This window comes from Orcinus orca, chromosome 11 (assembly GCF_937001465.1).
Source record: "Orcinus orca chromosome 11, mOrcOrc1.1, whole genome shotgun sequence".
In the NCBI taxonomy this organism is placed as follows: domain Eukaryota; kingdom Metazoa; phylum Chordata; class Mammalia; order Artiodactyla; family Delphinidae; genus Orcinus; species Orcinus orca.
Window position 1 is genome coordinate 57,543,446 of NC_064569.1, and position 21,214 is coordinate 57,564,659.

The following is a 21,214-nucleotide window of genomic DNA, read 5'->3' on the forward strand; positions in this document are numbered from 1 at the left end:
AAGGGACCTCTATTCATCCTTGTGTTGAGAGTGTCTTAGCACAGTGCTCAAATTGATTCTGGAATGAAAAAATGCCTGACTCTCTACTATGGGGCCTCTGAAAACATGTTTTTGGGTCCCTCTTGTCAAGGTCACTGAATGAAAAGTGGAGACAAATTCAATAGCCGTTTCACCATCTATGAAAGACAGAACAGCTTCCTAATATCTACCTCAAAGATGTCAGAGAGAAAAAAATGAAAAGCTCTTTTCACATTTAATGCAGATATCTCAATCAAGTAGTACTCAAAAAGTATCACCTAACGATTACTGAGGAAGGCTATGTGAGTGGTGGTGGAAGATGGGAATGAGAGTAGGGTGGGGCCACACACCCTTAGGTGGCTGTTCACTGGCCCCTGAAACAGTGAGCACACAACTGAAGAACACCTGCAGAAAGTGAGGACATTTTTTGGTGGTATATGGAATAGAGCCCTAAAAAAATTTCTTTTAATTAAAAAAAACAAACTCTTTTTCAGCTCAGCTCTATGACCTACACTAAAAAGTACCATGACTTGGAAAGATAGAGACCCAATTGTGAAATTGTGAGGGACAAAAAAGAATATAAAAAATGTTCCTTAGAAGCCTACCTTTTCTTGAAAAGCTCTTGTTCCAAAATGCTCTGTATGATGGCTGTTAATTTGTACTGAGGGGCAATGATACATTTGCAGGCATAATCCCCAAACCTGCAAGGTCACTAAAATCATATTTCCCCATTCTTCCCTCGCACTAATGTTAACAGAGAGCTATGAAAGCAGACTTAAGGAAATTATGACCTATCTGTGAAAACATGACAGCTTTCAGCAAGAATATTGGTCCTGCTTTGTATTATAGCCACATGTTCCTACTTTTTCAACAACCTTGAAAAATAAATATTTAAACTCCAATCTTCAATAAAGTCCCTCTACATTTGTTGTCAGCTTTTGCTTGTCTGCTTAGTGCCTTTAGTTCTTAGATGTTGCACCTGGAGATTCTTGCTTGCTTTATGATGTAGGTTTATATGCCCTTTAATTGAAAGCAAACCGCCTTAGATAAGCCAGTGACAACAATGTTACAAGGTCCACTTTCCGTTAAAAGGCAAATAGAAATATTAGGCTGTTCTCTAAAATGAAGAAAAACACGTAAAAATACACTGCAATCTGCCACACCACTTCCTTTATTGGAGATAAAACCCCATGGCCTAAAATGCCTCTTTTGTGTTTTTCCCCCCCTGACAGGAGTGGGAGAGTGTAAGGAACTACAGTTCTCAATGACTAATCTTTTCTCACTGTATAACATTTCTTTGCCCAAAGAAAGACTTTAGTCGTAATGTTAAATATTATATTCATGTTACTATAATAACTATCAACTTTCACCCCAAGTTTTGTTTAATATTCTCATTATTACTTGTTCAAAGCACTTCATTAAAAAGAAAGTAAAAGTGAATATGGAAGGATGACAGGCACATATACCTCACTCATAAGCAGTGCTTGCTATTCTTTTGTGGAGGTTAAAGTGAGTCTGTAAAATGACAGGAAGAAAAGGTGACATTATCTTTAAGGCAATATAATTTTTATAAGATAGCTTCATGATTTTAAGTAGCAATACGACAACTGATCAAAAAGGAAACAGCTGCTTAACATATGCTAAGGCCTCTGCCTGCATGACTGTGAGCATGTGAACTGGGACCTCTGGAGTTGTCACAATGTACAGCCTGCATGGCTGGATCTTGCAGTTGCATTCTTTTTTTAAAAAAAGAGACAAACATTACTGCTGATGGAATTGTTAATGCAACAAATGGTAGGTTTTAGTTAGAATTTACAAAAATTCAGCAGTCTCCAAAAAACTATGAGACATTTCAATTAATACCAAAAATATTACACTATGGGGAGACAGACTGGAAATATTTTTCCAAGCACCTAACAGTGGTTTTCAAATAATCAGGGAAGGAAAAACTTTCAAGGTTGAATAGTTAAATGCATACAATGGGGGAATACCCCTCTGGGATTACTATCTTCCACCCAAGTTTCTTTGGTTTTAGATAGAAACCATATAGCCTCTTTTTGGTTTAATGAAAGACGCTAGACAAATGGCTTCTGTTCTTGACCTCACGAAACAGCACTTACTAGCTAAATATGCACCGTCTGGTAGGCACATTAGTAGAGCATCAAAACATGGCTTTATTTTAACTAAGCATTATAAAAATGTACAGATGTACAAATTTGCCTAGTATTTCATGGGGCTGTTGCTCTGTCTTCACAATTAGATTGCATTGTAGCTGTAAGACCAGATTTGTGGCAGTGTGTGTCATTAACAATTTTTCTACCAAGCGCAAATAACCCACTACAGACTGAAAACAAAACAAAACAAAGCAAAACAAAAACAAAGTCACCTTTACATTTGGTCATATTGATATTCAACGTAAGACCGCATGTCACTAAGCAAATCATTCAAACTATAGTTGGGAGATACTTTCTAAACCCCGTGGTCGTGAGAACAAGAAATTGAATGATAGTGCAAGCCTATCTGTTCACTGTCCTCAAAATAGAACAGGACCCATCTTCTCGTGAATTTAAAAAGACACTGGAATGTTTTTATGGGAAAGCAGTTCAAAATAAGAAGTACTGATATAGTTATAGTGAATATCCGTATCTCCTACTTCAACCCTTTCCCACCGGAATGTGAAAAGTGAATAAAGACAGCAACATTTTTCAAAAAGTTAACTTATATTAAAAATATTTTTATAAACAATTTTAATACTACAAAGTAGTATTGCAATACAAAGCAGTTCAAATATTAACTGTTCTTTAAACTGTTAAACTTTATTATAAATTAAAATTTCTTTACAAAAAAAATTGCACATAATATTTGACCACTCTTAGGTTCTGATGCACTGGCATTTGCAATAGTTTCTTTAATCTTCAAGTTAAACAGTCTCGGCAAGGAGTCCAGAACGTAGAAAGGGCAATAAACAACCCTGTTAGAGCATTCAAGTGCAACTAGCAGACTTGTGGCCATGGCAGTTACACTTTCCTTAAGATGGACTGCTTAAGTTTTAAATCCTGAAATGAAGAATCTCAAAAGGTTTAAAGAGGAAAAACTAAAAGGGACTGCCGGCTTTTTACTGTAAACACAGCCCTGGAAATTAAATCCCAAACAAGAATCTCTCAGGCATCAGAGAGTGTCAAGTGAATCAGGAATAGCACAACATAAAGGAAGGGGGAAAAGTAAAAAATAAAAACAAAAACAAAGCAAAATGAAAATAAATGTCAGTCACTTTGAGGAACTATACTTACGTACATGATGTTATGAGAATCTGGCAGGGCCTAGAAGCAGGCCAAACAGGAAGTTCATTTATCCAAGCGAAGAGGGTCATGTTCATTGCTTCCGGTTTTGAGGATAGGATATTGTAGGGGACTTGATATGATCAGTAATGCTTGTCTGCCTTACACAGACCTTAGCCAGGGATCAGCCTAATCTTGAAGGATCATTCAAATAATTTTTGGCAATTATTATAAGGACTTAGAACTGACTGCACCCAGTGTTCAGTGATTCTTGCTTTCTGTTTTGTAACTGTTTAAATTTAAGAGCTCATTTAGGCTGACTCCAATCTCTTGGCACTTGGAAACTAGTTTTCTCAGGTTATCAGTTTTACCTCCTTCTGACGCTTCAAACAAGAGTTGCTGTAAAAGACAGGGAAGCATAGAAGTAAGACTTAGCTAGATTTTGAGCATTACCACATCAATGGATATGGCACATGCAGAAAATTTATAGGAAAACTTCAAGATGAAATAAAAGATAAAAAGCATTACATCTTTCCACAGTGATGCACAAAGAGGTAACTTCTGTAAGGCTCTCTGATATAAACGGTGGACCTATAAGATAGATATATATACAATTCCATCAGGAAATGTGGTGGAAAACACCTTCATAATCCTAACTATTTGAATGGTACTTCATAATATAACAACATTCAAGACAACATGGTTATGCTGGATTTTGGAGTTTCCAAACATTTAGAGTTCTTAGGATGTTAACTTCTATGCTTTAATCCTTTTAAATTGAGAAGTCAACAAAAAGGGCAGAATAGCTATTTAAAAAAAAAAAAAAGCAACCCATCTGATAGTCAATCACGGCTTACCTCTCTTTGTCCCTTTAGAACAATCTCAGCAGCAATGGCTCTAAGAAAAAAAAAGGAATATAGAAAAGGGAAAAGAAAAATTTATATATCTTTGAACAAAATGAGATACTACCACTGGCAGAATACTGACTGTGGGAATCTGAGTACAAAACTTCCTGAAAGTAACAGGCTAAATTTCCAAGGAGGGTAACCTATAGTGAAAAGAAAAATTCAACAATTTTTATCAACTTTACAATAATAAAGCAGACCAGTGTTTTGAACATAAATAACGTTCATGAAAAATACTCATAATTACTAGTAAAAAAAAATACTTGGCACTAACACCTTTAAAAGAAAGAAGACATCAGATTATAATAGGGGGAAACCCCGCATTTCAAAAGCGATAGTCTTAATATGTGTATAGCAGATCTGTTTGTTTGGTAACAGTATTGTTATCTATATGTTCTCCTTCAAGGAAAATTAAAACTATCCATTTTGCTTCTAGAGGCAATTGTTAATGAGCACGCCTTCACTCTTGGTATAAAACCTCAGCAAGTGCCAAAAACAAATCTAAATTAGAAGAGAGATCTCTCCGGGGGAAAAAATAGATGTCATTTCAGATTTACCTGTCTGGAGCAAACCTTATAAATAAAAGCAATAGCTATAAAAACATGTACATGATTGTTGCATTACATTTTCCAGGTGGCCAGGCATGTTGGGATATTATATGTAAACATCTTGGCTTGAAGTTTCAGAATCTGAACATTGCTTTCTTCCCATTCATGTTGAAGTAGCCTGTAAAGTACATTCAGGAAAATGAACAAAAGCATTGCAAGTATAGGGAACTTGAGCTCTATGAGCAGAATGTTTGATGAAGCATAATTTTTGGTCAGTTAAATTCTATCAAGGCTATTCAGCAAGTATTTGTAGAATGCCTCTTACAAAACTTACCCTGGGAAAGAAACATGCAAACTAGCAAAAGGTCTAGTCAAGACCCATACCATCTTCAACAAACTAAAATAAGGCTGATGGATACTAAAGCATTCTCTCCAAATTACACTCCACATTCTCCCTCCCCGTAAATTTTCTAAAATAATGAATTGATATATTAGTGCAATTTCTTGGTATTTTTCTTTCTTTATTAAACACAGTATACTTAATTGTGAATGTTTCTTGAGCTAAAATGTAATAAGTACAGTGACTAATTATTAAGTTCTCTATTCTGAAAAAAAAAGGACAAGGATGACCTTAAGGAAATAAGTATCAAAAGTAGAACTTTACCAACAAAACCAACAATTAAACTACCTATATTCCAAAATGCCTATCATTATAGAAACTACTCAACACATCAGCACATTTTCTATTTCACATGTTTTATCAAAGGTGATGTTTTATAATACAAATTTCTATAATTAACTTTGGCAGATTAGCATGCTTATTACTAAGAATCTTTATTATAAAACGCTATGGTGTTATTTTGTTACTCTTATCACAGTCTTAAGCCTTTGAATTTTTTTCATGAATTTTGAATTTTTTTCATGCTAAGTGGAATGTAAATGCTCTAGAACACAAAGGGATATTTGATAACTATTTTAGGCACCTTATACTCCATAAAACAAGCTTAGAAACATAAGACACAACTGATGCAGTGGAAATGACAGCACAAGTAGAAGCCAAAGCTTTAGTATGCAGTGTACCTTTTTGAATCAAAAAGCACAATTCCTGAGGGTTGAAATGGGTTTTACTCTATCAGAGCAGAAAAACTACAAAGAAATGCTCTAAAAAAAATCTTGTAATTGAATGTATGAAATCCCTGGATAAGTGTTTCTCAAATGTGGTTTGAGGGCTCTAGCTCAGGAATCTGCATTTTAAATAACCATCCCAGGAGATTCTGATACATGCTAATATTTGAGAATGACTGACATATATGAAAAGAAGTCATAGTAGGACTTCCCTGGTGGCGCCTGCCAATGCAGGGGAAACGGTTCGAGCCCTGGTCCGGGAAGATCCCACATGCCACAGAGCAACAAAGCCCGTGCGCCACAGCTACTGAGCCTGCACTCTAGAGCCCGCGAGGCACAACTACTGAGCCCACGTGCCACAACTACTGAAGCCTGTGCACCTAGAGCCCGTGCTCCGCAACAGGAGAAGCCACCGCAATGAGAAGCCCGCACACCACAAGGAAGAGTAGCCCCCGATCGCCGCAACTAGAGAAACCCCACGCACAGCAATGACGACCCAATGCAGCCAAGAATAAATAAAAAATAAAATAAATTAATTAAAAAAAATAAGTCGAGACTTCCCTGGTGGCACAGTGGTTAAGAATCCACCTGCCAATGTAGGGGACGTGGGTTCGAGCCCTGGTCTGCGAAGATCCCACATGCGGCGGAGCAACTAAGCCCATGCGCCACAACTGTTGAGCCTGCACTCAAGAGCCCGCAAGCCACAACTACTGAGCCCGCGTGCCGCAACTACTGAAGCCCACGCGCCTAGAGCCTGTACTCCGCAACAAGAGAAGTCACCGCAATGAGAAGCCCGCGCACCGAAATTAAGAGTAGCCCCCACTCGCCGCAACTAGGGAAAGCCCGCGTGCAGCTTATCTCTTTAACACTTAAAAACCTCTTAAGTAATACTCCTTTGCTGCATAAAACATGCTTTGTGCTTATAATGCATGTACTATGGACAGATGGTATGTGCTTAGGGGACACAGGTGAACTTTATTTGAATTATATGCCCCCTTATAATCTGCAGTTTTCTGAAGTAACTAGTTCTCCACATTGACTTTTACACGAATAGTTACATATTGCTTAACAACTTTGAAATTAAAGTGGAAATGAGGCAATAGCCAAAGAGCAGACTATTAGCAAGTTTTCAAGAATAATTTTATATGAAGAGCCTATACAATTGAGCTAAGAATTTTATTTTTTCTTACCTCAGTGCAAGTCCAGAATTAGTTGGCATAATTGAGCAAAACCGTTCCAAGGTTTTGGAATGCTGGATCTTTGGAATACAGCTCAAATAAAAGAAAATAACCTGTGAAGGTTGGGGAGGTGGGGAAAGGAATACAACAAAATGTGAAATCCAGTTACCTATGTGTTTTAATGAGAAAACCAAAATGGTCTTTAAGACATGAATGTATCAATTATAACAATGTATGATGCTGTGAGTTACAGTTCCTACCATTAATTATATTAGTGACTTTCCAAATATGAATTAGGAAATATGGTCTAGTGATGAGAGCCATGGACTGAGAACACTGACAAGAAGCCAGGAGTCCGGGTTTTCATTCCTGAGTCTACCTTTACTTGCTGTATAGCTGGGCAAGTCATAGGGCTAATAATACCTGCCACATCTTGCTCATGGAATGCCCGTGTGTAAATGACTTAATGTCCATAAAGTAGTTTGAGATCCTGGGATAAAGAATGGCATAGAAGTACAAAGCATAATAATTGGTTATCCCGGTAACAACAAAACCACCCCACCAAAAAAATAAATAAATAAAACACAGAGATGTTTTAGTCTATACTGAGCTTTAGTAGCTTTTAGCTTACACGCACTGAATAAAAGGGGTCTCTGAAAATAAATCAATTTTTAAAAAACCCTTTGCTTCACTGCCTATAAGAAGATGACCTTATAAATATATCAATATCCAGACTCTACTCTTAAAATTCCAAATAGCATCTGATTTCAGCTTTCTTATGTCCTATGTATAGCTATATCTGCTTGACAAAATACTGATAAAAAGAGCAGCTATAACATGTAAGCACATTCTTACTTATTTTGAAGTTATAGAATTTTTCATTCAGTAAAATTTCCAATTACTCAAGCAAAACATTACTGACATTATTACAATTACTTCTTTTGATCTCTCTTCTTTAATACGTATTAAACCTTAACATCTCTTCACTTTTGCTTCAATGCTAAATTTTCTTAAATAGAAGATAATCAATATGCACATTTTATCTTAACTGAACTTTAAAGGGCTCTGTGCCTAGATTTTGAAGAGATAAATAGAAAACGTAGTCAAGAACAATAGTAAATGCTAGTAAAGTGGTCCTAGGAAAATCTCTCGATATTAAACAGGAGTTTTGCTATCATTTAAGTCCCCTACTTTTGTATAAATATCTAAAGAAAATAAGTTTTAAATTCTTACCCTATTATGAAATTCATAGTTGGACCAGTAATCAGCACTGCTAAAAGGAATGGGGTATCGGGCAGGGACTGTAACCAAACATCTATTCACTAAATCAGTAAAAAATCTGAATTCCTGGACTTTGTTTCTGGATCCAGCAGCTCTATTATTGGCAAAGACAAGATAACTGCCAAAAGAAAAACATCATAATTTAGAATAATTAAGCCAGTAATTCTCTAACAAGAAAGCTCATCAACCCTTCCCCAACCATATCCCCTTATTTCAAATCCCATTCTTATTAAGAGGAATTAAACTTACTCCAGCCAAATCTTCTGCACTATATCAGACTTCATGGCCACCCCTAACGCTGCCTCATATGCCTCCACTGTCTCTTTAATACTTGATTGAAGAGGATGACAAAGGCTGTTTAAAAAATGAAGGAAAACATTGTATGTCTACACCTCAATTCGATCAGGTAAAGGAATAACAAAGTATAAACATTACAGATATTATTACAATAGAATCCTTCTTTTGAGCTTTCTTTTTTTAATAACATATAAACCTTAGCATCCCTTAAATTTTGCTTCAATGACTTTAGCAACAGGTTAATTTTAACACAGTGTAATTCAGTAATAAATAACAGATGCAAGCCTAGTATGCAACATTTCTCTCCACAGTAGATAATGTCTCACCAGTATATCAGCCACAAATAAGGAACTTGGTGGTTAAACATTTCATCATCAAAATTTCCTTTACATAAACGGGCTGGAATGTCAAGTGGTCCTGGGATATTTAAGAGATACCTGAGGAAAAATATCATGTTTAAAATTATGCCTATGTACACATGGATTACTATTGCTTTTTTTTAAAAAAAAATCCTGTTTCAACTAAAACTTCCTTGTTTATACAGTAATGAGACTTTATTTTCATGTGTATACCATACCGCTTTGGTCACATCTCTAGCATCATATATTTATTATCTTATACTTACTTGAATAATTCTTCTTCTATAATGATTTTTAAAAATTTTATAGCCCAAATTAAACAAACCACCATAATCACCTAATGAAACCTAATTAAAAACAGAGAATAACAAATGAGACTACCAAGTATCTAAAATTTTCCCACAAAATCTGTACTTTCTTGAAAAAAAAAATCTTTGAGTTATAAAACTTGATATCTGAAAACAATTTCTCTCTCACATACACACAAATACCACTCTACATTTAATTTTAGACATGATATAAAAGCGTATTCTATAACATATTGGCCCATAAGGCACTTGTCAAAAAGAGGTCTATGATCAAATAAGATTGAGAAATACTGCAAATTAAAGCCCCCTCTTAAAAAGCCACAAAACATATTAGGATATTAAAGGCTCTAAGAAGCCAATCAGTAAAAAAATCTATTTTACTTTGGTAATTCAGGTTTCCCCCCAATATATTTGAATCTGTGTGTATAACATTACTAGCATCTTCAGGAACAATGTTTTTAAAGGCAATACGTTGATTTCGACAATGACAACCTAGTATTAACTGTTCACAGTGAATTTAGCAATTATTTCAAGGAACTAAGTTTTAATGGATTAGAGAGGCTGTATGGCGGCTGGGGTGGGGGAGGTTGTGTGCTGCGGGCCGTAAGAAAGGGAAGAAATGGTACTTCTAGAAGGCAGATTATCATCCTGACTTGGCCGTAACTAGCTGTATTACCATGAGTTAATCACTTAACTTCTAAGAATATTGACTTTTCCCAACTGAAAACTGCAATAAGTAAGAAGAGATAACTTTAAATCTAATCTATATAGGACTATCCCTATGCCAACTTCAGTAAGGTGAATGAAATCCCCAAGTTAACTTTTATGGTTATCTACTAGTCTTCAAATTGATTTGAAACACACGAAAATTACTCCATCTCAATCTTTCTGTCTGTCCTTATACTAAATTTTACACATAAAATTTTCCAGTATAAAATTTATACTAAATGTTATATAGAAAGAAAAATGACAGACTCTAATTCTAAATAAATATTACAGTTCTACGTACTTTGCTTTACAATTTCTACTCAAGAAATAAAAAAGTATTTTGAACTTATGAAGAGCACTGACTTCTCCTATTAATAAGCTTCGGCTCTTTTATAAATTTTAAAAATTTCTATCAATACCAAGTTAAGTGTGGCAATGCTGAAAACTCTCTCACTTACTGCCATTCTCTTAATATTTGACTTTTGTATAAATATCTAAAAAATAGATAGGCTCTCATCTGTGCAAGCTTTCACCGCATCTACCCAAAATAAGGACTTCAAATTGTCTAAATAAGCACAGGATACCTTTTCCTCATAATTCTTGGTGAATTATGAATTATAACTTTACACACAAAAAATAATAAAGCAAGATGACTTAGCAAATAATGAGAAGATTATTTGGAGGTAGCCCACTTTCACATTTTTATTGTCACTTATTTATTCTGCTTCATTAAGCTGACATCAAGAAGATCTGAAGATCTTTGACCATGGCACAAACTGGCAGCATCTTCTTCAAAGCTAAAGCAATTACCTCCATGCTGAAGGGAAGATCAGAACCAGCAAGTCTTTAAAAGTCTGGTTCAGCCTTGAATTTATCCTGTGCTTAAGTCTGAGTTGTTAAAGCAATCTAATTTAAACAGGGAGAAAGTCAGCATGGGGAAGCTAAACAATCTCTAAATTTCTCATACAATAGTTTAATTTTTCTCTATTAATTTGCATTTCAAATTATTCTTTTGTAATTAATTATAAGATGTTAATCTATATGTAGCAAAGCAGAAAGACTTTCAGGAAGAGTACTAACATCACTATGTCAATAAACTGGCTATCTACCGTAAGAGGACAGATGTAAAGACTCACGTCTGGTAAAGAATGGTGACCCCAAACTTTTTGCCATATCTCAAATAAAACTGCCATGTTCACAAAATATTCTAGGGTGGATAGACCACTGACTTAACAAAATGTGGGTTATTTTTGAAAATATTTTTTTATATAACACTGCTATACTGTGGGTGGGTGCAGGGAGGGAGCACCTAAGAAAAGAAAAATATATGCAAACATTAGACTTGCATATATAAATCTAAGACTCTATCTTCACTTAGTATTTTCCACAAGAATATTTTTTTAGGAGATATCCAGCTTAGACCTATCTTCTCTCAGTTCTTCCTAACATACAATAAAAAAGTATGTCATGACAAATATCTTCCTTTTGATGCTGTTTTACTTAGGATCAGCAAACTACACCTACCTTCATAAATAAACTTTTATTGGAACACAGCCATGCCTATTCATTTATATACTGTCTATGGCTGCTTTCTTCCTACAAAAGCAAGGTTGACTAGTAGTGACAGGCCATATGGCTTGCAAGCCTAAAATATTTACTATCTGGCCCTTAAGGAAAAAAGTTCGCTGATCCCTACAGAGAGATGAGGAAGAAGGAAAGAGAACGTTAAAAGCCTCCAAAAAAACCCCACTCTTTAGGATCTGAACAAGAACTCACAGGGAAGCAAATAAAGGTAGTAAATACAGAACTCTATATAAGCTACTGAGAAAGTGATGGTTGAGAAAAGAATTCTCCAAAGTTTCTTACTCAACAACTTTCAGAAGTTAAAGCGGTTCTCTTTAGAATTTTTTTTTTAAAAAGGCATATTATTTACATTCACTTTAAAATCACCAATCCAATAAATTGAAACTCATTTTTTTGAAAATCACTGAGATTGTCTCAGGATAATTTGTTGCTACAGTATTAATTGCTAAAATTAACAATGACAGTAATTAAAAGAAGCATGAATCACCATGGTGTTAACATAAATTTAGTGTTCTTAATCCAAAGAATGCAAAACATTTTACATCTTGTGTCTATTTTTATTAAATTCTACTGCCCTTATAACAATTCTGTAAGAGGGTATTCAAGTGTCTTAAAAAAAAAAAATCAGTCTAAAATATAATCAATCCACCAAGAAACTGGTAATCTTTCCACTGAGCTACACTATTTCTCATTCCTCTACAAATCAAGAGTTCTACAAACTTACCGAAACAGATCCAAGTTACTATACTTCTCAAACCCAGGTTTAAAGAAGGATGCGATAAATTTCCGCAAAAATGGAAGAAGATTATCTCCTCGATTCTATTTTTAAAAGAAAGAGGAGGGATACACATTAGGCTTACAATGTTTAATTAAAATCTTTCAAGGGAGGAAAAGCCCTCCCCCACCCCCCCAACCACTGATTAGATTAGGTTTTTTGAGTAGGTGGAGGTAGAGATGACTTTTGTATTCTGATCTCCAAATTGAACTAAACATTAAACAGTTTAACACCCAATATACCACAAGCTCAAGTTTAACTCACCAATTTCACCAATTAGCCATTAAGCTCTATTTACATGTTTGGCACTGTGCTAGGTGTTGGGAGTAGGGGAGCTCTAAATCAGAATAAGACATGGTCCCTGCCCTCTGGGAGTTCTTAGAGTAGTATACAAAGTAGCTATAAGCAAAATTACAATGTAATGTAATTAAGTGCAATGGTAGAGCTATGCATGAGGTATTATGGCAGAAAGAGAAGGAATACCTAACAGTATTGCAAAGGGCAAAAGGATCAGTAAAAGCATCCTAGAGAGGCTGATGCCTGAAACATCTTAAAGGATGAATAAACGTGAAACATAAAAATATCATATTTAAGAATTATGACTTTTTTTTTTACCTGCGAGATGAAGAATTTGCACGTATGATAAAAAACCTCTGCATTCTGAAGATTTTTTTCAAATGCAGTAAGCCACACTGCCCTAGCTTTGTCGTGCTGATTTGTTTCCAAATATAAAGCAACAAGGGATTCCAACAACTGGCAGTTCATGGGACATGATTCCAATAAATATTTACAAAGCTTCACTGCAGCCTCATACCTTCACAAGAAAAACACACATTTAAACACATGAAAAAATCAATTTTTAATATGAGGTTAACTGCTTGTCAATTAAGTTTTACCTCTCAAGAAGCTGGTGCAGAACAATCATGTTTGTGTAAAGTGGAACACAAGCCTCTACTCTTTCCTCAACAGTAAGGCTCTCATCTGTGCAAGCTTTCACCGCATCTATCCAAAAACACCACAATAACATGAATCAAACATAAAATAAATTATCTGACTGTGTTATTTAAACTCTAAGGTAGCCTATTCTTTTATTTGACTACATCTTATTCACCTTTACTAAACTCCTGGTTTTCACCCAAAGGAGGTATTTCAGGTATCTCCAAACTCCTAAAATTAAATCTTTCACCCTCACTTTCCTGTTAAGAATAAAACACCCAATATGAGCTCTTGCATCTTTGCATTTATACTAAATTCCTGAAAAATTATGTCAAAGAAATTAAAGAATGAATTATCTTTTCATCTTTCTCCGACCCACTTCAAGAGGCCTTGCTCTGCTGATCTACAGCCATTTAAACGTCTCCCCCTAAACTTGATCTTTTCCTTACTCCTTCAAAACACTTTTCCCTTTGTAAAGAGTCCTTTACTCGATCTTGCTACTTCTTAGAGAAAAGTCCTCCACTGTTTCACTTTGCCCAACTGTCACCATTTCCTCCTTGCCCAAGGTGGTATGACTTCCCAGAACTGCTGAGTTTAAAAATGAATGTCATTCTGAAACAGCACTTTTGAAGTTCACTTATAAGGATCCTATCTAAACAAATCTATCTCTACATTCATTTTATCTGATTAGCATTTGATAATGTTCTTCCTCTTCTTTTTAATTTCTTCTTGCCTCTGCTTCCAAGAGATTGTTTATATTTTCTCTTGGTCTCATTCACTGACTCAATCTCCCTTTTACCCCTTACAGCTACACTTTAAAATCTCCATTTCCTCAAAGAAAGCATCTCATAGCTTCAGCTGGTGAATAACTTACTGGGAGTGCACATTAAAAACTGTAAAGCACTATATAATACAATAATTTCTATGTTGATAACTTTCAAATCCATTTCTCTATCCATAATTGTCCATTTAAGGTGCACTTCCTTATTTCCTTCTGCCAACAAGCATTTCCACTTGGGTGACCAATTATCATTCATAAATACCACTCCTACTACCAAAATCAGTCTTCCCAATTCACCAGTTTTCTATTAGTACCCTTACCTTTTCCTGGTCTCAAAACCCTGAAATCATCTTTGACTATTTTTTCTCTTCTTCCCTGACATTTAATCTGTCCCTAATCTCTATATGGTAACTTAAAATGTCTCCAATAAATACTCTCTCTTTCCCAGGTTACTTTTTTTAATGCCTCAGTTATGGCTGTCAGCTTCTGGTTGGTTTTCCTACCTTTGGTATCATTTCTCTCCAGCATATTCTTTCTTTCTTAAAGAATTTCTATTGTCATCAAGCCTACCATACTTAAAAGTTCTTGAAAATCTGGTATCATTTCCACTTATCAAGCTTAATTCCTACTGTTCTCCAGCACAAAAAGTCTCACTTTGATAAGGACTCTCCCTTCTTCTAAGCTCCCTTTAAATCCATTGCACCAATTCCTATCTACTTGTTGCTTTTTGTTTACTTAGCTCCCCTAATAGGAATGTCCTTTTACTTCCTTTCTTCCCTAGTTTATTCAATGAACATTTACTAAGCGCTCAGTACACTGCCAGACATTATAGGCCCTTGAGAAATATAAAAATAAGACAAGAGTCCCATCTTTGAGGAGGAGGTCCACCATGTCAGTCACATTATAGGCAAGCTTCAAAGTCTAGCTCCAAGTCCTAATTTGTCTGTGAAGACATACTTGATCATGCCAACCTGCAATAATCTCTTTCCTTCAGGTTTATGGCCTGTACCATGTAATTCTCTAAATCACAGATCCCAGTCTCTTCTCTAAGCACAGAATTTAGACTATATATTAATAGACAGTTATGTGGCCTCATATGTTTATTAATTATGTCAGATGTATAGATTTTATCTTCTGACTAGGCTATATACTTATTAGAAGGGAACAGGCTTTATATCTTATATATGTTCCAAAGCAGATACCTCGGTTAGTACATAGAGGAATCAAACTCACTGACTGATGGAAAAAATATTAATTACTTGAAAAAATAAGATATTATCTTTTAACTTTCACCTTGATAGATTGCTTTACAAAATTTACCTGGTTCTATGATTCAATCAACTCATTAAACCTATGTAAATATGCTATATTATGTACATATTTAGCTGATATCCTTTGCCATAATCAGAAAAACGTAGCTTTCATAGATGCCAATGCCCATCTTATCTGATTCAATCCTTAATTTTTTAAGCATTTATATAATAAAGTGTAAAACTTGCAATACATAAATTTGTTTCATTTAATTTTGAAGAATCATAATAAGCAATAAGTTGATGTTCTAAATAATTTATAAACATTTATACTTACCTTCAAATACTGCTAACAACATGTCAGGATTAGTCTTTACATCTTGAACTGCTTGCCACGGCATTAGAAATGGTTCTATATTAACAATTCTTGAAGGATTGGCATTAGACGGATCATAAAATTTTGAAGGGAGAACGTTGAATTCAATAAGATGTATGTAGGCCAGCCATGCCAAACATCGATCACTTGTTTTAAGGTATTCAGCTACTATTCCATCATTAGCCAATTTCAATGCATTCTAGGTAAAATGGAAAAATAATCTGAAGGTGTTTTTAAAAATATTCCTAATAAGATTCAACTGTGAAGGTAAAGAAGATTAAAAGTGTTTTATTTCTTTGGCATGGTTCTTAAATACCTAAGTCAAAATTCTGATACTCACCAATTTTTTGAATGGAAAAACTCTTTAGAGATATCAATACCAGATTAACATAATTTTTACTATGCTACGATTTATGACATAATTAATGAAAAGATTAAATTTATTTGTATATTTTAAGTATTTTGAGATTCAAAATCTAATAAGATAAAGAGAAAAGAGTAAAAATAAACAAAAAACCTCACCACACCCATATAGAAGATTTCCACTATGGACTAATTTTTTCCCTTTATGGTTTGAATATTGAAGTTTATTCTGGTGGGTACTCAGCAAATATTATTTTCATTTAAACCTCATAAACACTCTAAATAAGATATTATCCCTACTAAATAAGCAAAGGAGGAAACAGCTGTAAACTTACCCAAATTCACACAACTTACCAGTAAGTGGCAAAGATTCAAATCTAAAGCCTGTGTCCTTATCTTTCAACAATGCTACCTGTACTGTTTTAAACCTTTAAAAAATTCTCTACAGAATGTCATTAAATGCTATAATAAATGTTTACCTGTAAAACTGCAAGTGCACTTTGGCATCTTCCAGTAAATATGTGTAGCTGAACTCTAAACAAAAGAGCCTCTAAAAGCTGAAAGGACAGAATATCTGATGCTTCCCGCTTGGCTGCTCCCATCAGGAACTCCACCATTCTCTCACATACGTAATCCTTTTCTTCAAAGGTGCTTTCTAGGTGCAGAAACTGCCCAAATGGATTTCATACGATTACTCCTGCTTCATAAGAATATCTAAAACTACAGATTTTTCACATTTCATTAAGAAACTATCACATATTAAAAATTCAATTTCTATAAAAAGGATAATTACAAATATGTATAAACCCATTGTACAGTACTATAACCTAGATTTCCCCTTCTACCACAAGTTGGAAAGTGGAATCAGATGAAAACTAAAACAATACAGATACACTCTCAGAATTATCACTAAAGCAATTTCACGTCTCCTTTCCTTGAATCAATAAATGGCAGCAAGACCATGATGGATCTCCAAAAGCTCACGTTTATGATCACATACAATCTGAATTGCTCAGGTGTGTGACTGTATAAAAATTTTGAGAATAGCATTCATATAAGAAATATGTGACAAAATAATTAAAAGATTTAATCTTTTAAAGAAATTAAAAGGTCCTTTAAAGACCAAACAACTTAAGGAAAAACATCACACCCTATAATTTGTGGTGATCAATAGCATTAACTTTGGTACAAGGCTGCAGGTTAAAAGCCAAGCATTTTTCATTGTCTAAATCTATTCAGTGAGTTAGGAGAGTAACAAAGTGGCAAGTTCATTCATTAAGGGATACTATGTTATCCAAATCTGTCTGTTCTGAATTTCAGTTAGCAAGTAAATGACAGATCTGATAGTAACAGTTTATATGAAAGTTTATCTGAATCTAATAATTCCTGAGTTCAGCTGGTAAAAGTTCACATATTAATGAATATTTATTTTATAAGTGAATTAATCATAATTTTAAGTTTAAGCCTGGGTAAGAAACACCCCATTTTCTCAGAGAATGAGGAAAAACCCACTTTTTCACCAAATCTTTTAAACTTAGCAAGGTTCGATATTAGTATGATTTACAGATAAAGTTTTTTCCATAAGTAACAAGGGCATATAATGAAAAGACCAAATTATTTCCTAGCTTTCATGAAAATGTTATATAAGCATAAAAAGAATATTATTAAATTATTTTCAGGTGCTCAGCAAAAAATTCATTTAACTTTGCCCAAACCAAAACTGCTTAAGAATAGGTTAGTGTAAAATGTTTTAAAATGTTTGTTTCCTCATTACCAATAAAGTAAACAACAACAAAAATCACCTCTTCACTAAATACTGTCTTGTTTAGTCTAAGTTAATCCTGACCCAGAGAAGTGGCTTTGAGGTTACTGGACAGTGAAAGTAAGGTTATTATTATATCTATATGCAGACAAAACATATGATCTATTAACCTACACATCAATATTTAAGATAACCTAAAGAATTATTGATAACAAACACACACACAACTTTATCTTTTCTACTCACAGTCCAAAAACTTTGATAATCAGGAGCATATTCAACAGCTGTTTCACACATTTCCTGCACCTCCTCCTTGGTTCCTCTTTTTGAGAACAATCTGAGGTAATGACACCAAATTTCTGGATTGTCTTTGTTGTTTTCCAAAGCTCGAGCCAGAACATTTAAAGCAGAATCCAAGGACTCGGAACATAGCCTACATGTTTGAAAGAAAAAGCAGGACCATTTTTTTTAACACTTGAAGATACTTTTTAAATCAGTCTAGTTCTAATAAGTCAACTTTTTAATTCCATTTTCTATTAGAACCTACCAAGAAGTTAGAATCACCAATGACAAAGGGAGGTAGATTAAGATTTTAAATCACATCCATCCAAAACAGGTCCCGATTTCCCACTGACCCAACAATTCCCTTTTAAGTGGATGTTCAATGCGCATTTACCAGATAAAAACACAGTGTTATAAAACCACTAGATTATCAACTTCAAATGTGCTTTATGTCCATATTCAGCAATACCTTTTATGATTTCCACTGGTCTGGGAATGGGAAAAGTTAAACAATTCTCCCTCAAGGCCAGCTACTACTAGCACAAAATAATCAAAGCTTTCAATATAATAGTTCTTTTCAACAGTCAAGGGCTCACTATCTCTTGGAGGAGAAAACTGTCTCTCATGATCCTATTCATAAAATAATGTACAGTTTTTTGGCCTTCACTCAGTAAATGAGTCAGAAAAGAAAACATTGTAACTTATCCTATCAACATGAAAATGACACACAAGGTAAGTTAAATAAGCACCATATTCAGGTATGTGTGATGTATTAGCATTCTGCAGTGCTACCTTAAAAAAGTTTTTATACCAAGTTTTAAGACAGAGCAGCCTGTTTAAAAAAAAAACAAAAACACCTTACTATTGTAATTCTAAAATTACAGTAATAAATATTACTCCTGGTAATAAGAGATTATTCCTGGCAATCCTATCAACAAGTAGGAGTTAAAAAACACAATTATTTAATAGGAGCTGTCATTTTTGAGATAAATTACTATTTATCTTATTTGAATACACATAATATAACACCACACACAGAAAAAAGTCAATTCACCAGAATTTAGAGTTTCTTAGACAAGCTTTAAATCTCCAAATTAAAATTAACATAAAATTTAACCTGTTCCACTGTGTCTTTATCACAATTTTATTGAGACCATGACTACCTGACATATTAAAAAATCCAATGATTAATTCTTGGACCACTCAGAATTTACTGTTTTAACTGACACTACTTTGAAATAAGAGCCTACTTAAGTTAAAAACTGTAGCTAATTTATTACCCATACACTAAGCCAAGCACATAACTCAAGATCTAATCTTAAACTTTTTCTAATAGCTTTAAAACAATTAAGTGCTTTTGGCTTTGTCAAAAAAACAAACACTCCATTGATAGTAGCAAGGAAACCTGATTACCAGAGATGAAATAAACTTCAAACATAAAAATATAAATGTGCACCAGTTTACACAAAGATAGAAGGGGACGTACCCCTCATTTTGATTCAAGTACTTGTATGCAAGCTTGAGCCAAAGTTGTACATGAGAAGGATTTTCAAGCACACTTGCTTCTAAATTAGCAATGTCATCAGTCTCATTTGTAAAGTATCTGACATCATCTGGAGTGACAACTGTATCCAAAGCTGGAACATTTATTCGGTTCTCTGGCTGGAAGACTATAAGAAAAAGCACTATTAGCTTCACAATTTCTCTAAATCCACAAACCCAAGAAAAAACGATTGGCCTTATCTTTAAAATAATATAAAAATCTAAAGCTCATAGCTTTAAGGTAGAGCAATCATATAGTTTATTCTCCAAACCAGGACACTTCTAAGAGTAAAAAGGGATGTTAATACAAATTACACCAGGATGACAGGTATAAACTAGGACTCTGCTGGGCAAACCAGAAGTATGATCTCTCTACTCTAAGCGTAAATGACATCAACTGATAATTCACATTCATTAAGTTTTAAGAGAAAGTTATAATAATTTATGAAAATGATTTATTCCATATTCCACTACATCTAAATTAGAGAAAAAGTGTTAATGTAAATAAGTACAGGAGAGCATATTTGCTAATCCACAAATAGTAGGCAATTAAATTATGCAAACTTGAGAATATAATGTAAGATGTACTCGACAATAAGGCACTCATTTATACATTTCTTTGTTCACTCATTTAATTCATTCATTCTGTGAGCCTACTGCATGTCAGAAAACAAAGACTCAAAGATAAAACAAAACAGAACTCCTGCTCTCAAGAAGGACACAGGCCAGGCAGTAGTTCTCAAATGGAAGCAGCACTGCTCCCCTCTCCCCACTCAAGTAATATTTAAAGCTGTCACATTTACTAAAGGGTGATCCATGCATTTACTGGGCAGGGGTCATGAAAACAAAACATCCTGCAATATAAGGCACAGTCTTGCCCAAGGAAGAACTAATTGCCTTAAACGCCAAGCAGCATCACTTTTTTGAAAACAGAAACTTTTAAAAGGCTAGTAGATTACACCAAAAGATTAGCAAAGTATTAGCAAAGTGTAACACGACAATTTAATGATTCTGGATCTTAAATTACTTCTTACCATACTTAATAGGTCCTGTAGACTGTTCCTCATCACTACTGAAATTATTCTCTGAAATAGGTTTTCTCCAAAACTTTGGCTTCCACTTTCTTTTATCTTTGTAGGTTGTAAATGGAGGTGCTAAAGTAGACAGGAGAAGACTGCTGGTTAACAGAACTAGTCTTTTATAGTTTTGAAGGATACCCAAATAGTACTCAAAAAGAGCTGAATTTATTCTATCATGTTACTCAGACATGGTATATATATATTTCTACATAATGCCAAAAAAATTGTTCTCATAAACTCTAAGGTCCTTTTGTGCGAGAGAAAGATACATATACTCACTATGGCCTTTACTTTCATTGACATTGCTCACAAGGAGAACAGCCATCTGGTCCATTGACATTCGATCTTTGTTTACTCCAAAAAGTTTCTCAACATATTTTTCTGAAATTAGAGCAATGCTATCTTCATAAAAAGTATAAAAAATATGGATTACAGAGATGAGGCTAATTAAAGAGTATGAAGTAAAGAATACTTTAAAA

The 21,214-nt window shown here is 34.4% G+C and overlaps 1 protein-coding gene across 5 annotated transcripts in view; it reads right to left on the reverse strand.

The window, feature by feature from the left end:
• Window positions 1-2,174: 2,174 nt before the first annotated feature.
• ZFC3H1 (zinc finger C3H1-type containing) overlaps window positions 2,175-21,214 on the reverse strand; it is a 49,920-nt gene continuing 30,880 nt past the window's right edge. For 4 of the 5 annotated variants that reach the window (XM_004281895.3, XM_033409543.2, XM_033409545.2 and 1 more), the window contains 17 exons: window positions 21,015-21,116; window positions 20,691-20,810; window positions 19,601-19,784; window positions 18,079-18,265; window positions 16,550-16,738; window positions 15,669-15,906; window positions 13,261-13,366; window positions 12,980-13,178; window positions 12,314-12,408; window positions 8,957-9,067; window positions 8,583-8,687; window positions 8,286-8,451; window positions 7,065-7,165; window positions 4,826-4,927; window positions 4,154-4,193; window positions 3,825-3,887; window positions 2,175-3,695 (listed from right to left, as the gene is read on the reverse strand). In XM_004281895.3, the coding sequence (XP_004281943.1) occupies window positions 3,558-3,695; window positions 3,825-3,887; window positions 4,154-4,193; window positions 4,826-4,927; window positions 7,065-7,165; window positions 8,286-8,451; window positions 8,583-8,687; window positions 8,957-9,067; window positions 12,314-12,408; window positions 12,980-13,178; window positions 13,261-13,366; window positions 15,669-15,906; window positions 16,550-16,738; window positions 18,079-18,265; window positions 19,601-19,784; window positions 20,691-20,810; window positions 21,015-21,116 (2,246 nt within the window). In that variant the 3' untranslated portion in view covers window positions 2,175-3,557. Of the gene's footprint in view, window positions 3,696-3,824; window positions 3,888-4,153; window positions 4,194-4,825; window positions 4,928-7,064; window positions 7,166-8,285; window positions 8,452-8,582; window positions 8,688-8,956; window positions 9,068-10,484; window positions 10,544-12,313; window positions 12,409-12,979; window positions 13,179-13,260; window positions 13,367-15,668; window positions 15,907-16,549; window positions 16,739-18,078; window positions 18,266-19,600; window positions 19,785-20,690; window positions 20,811-21,014; window positions 21,117-21,214 lie in introns of those variants that run through there. The other variant, XM_049694977.1, reaches the window with a different exon arrangement.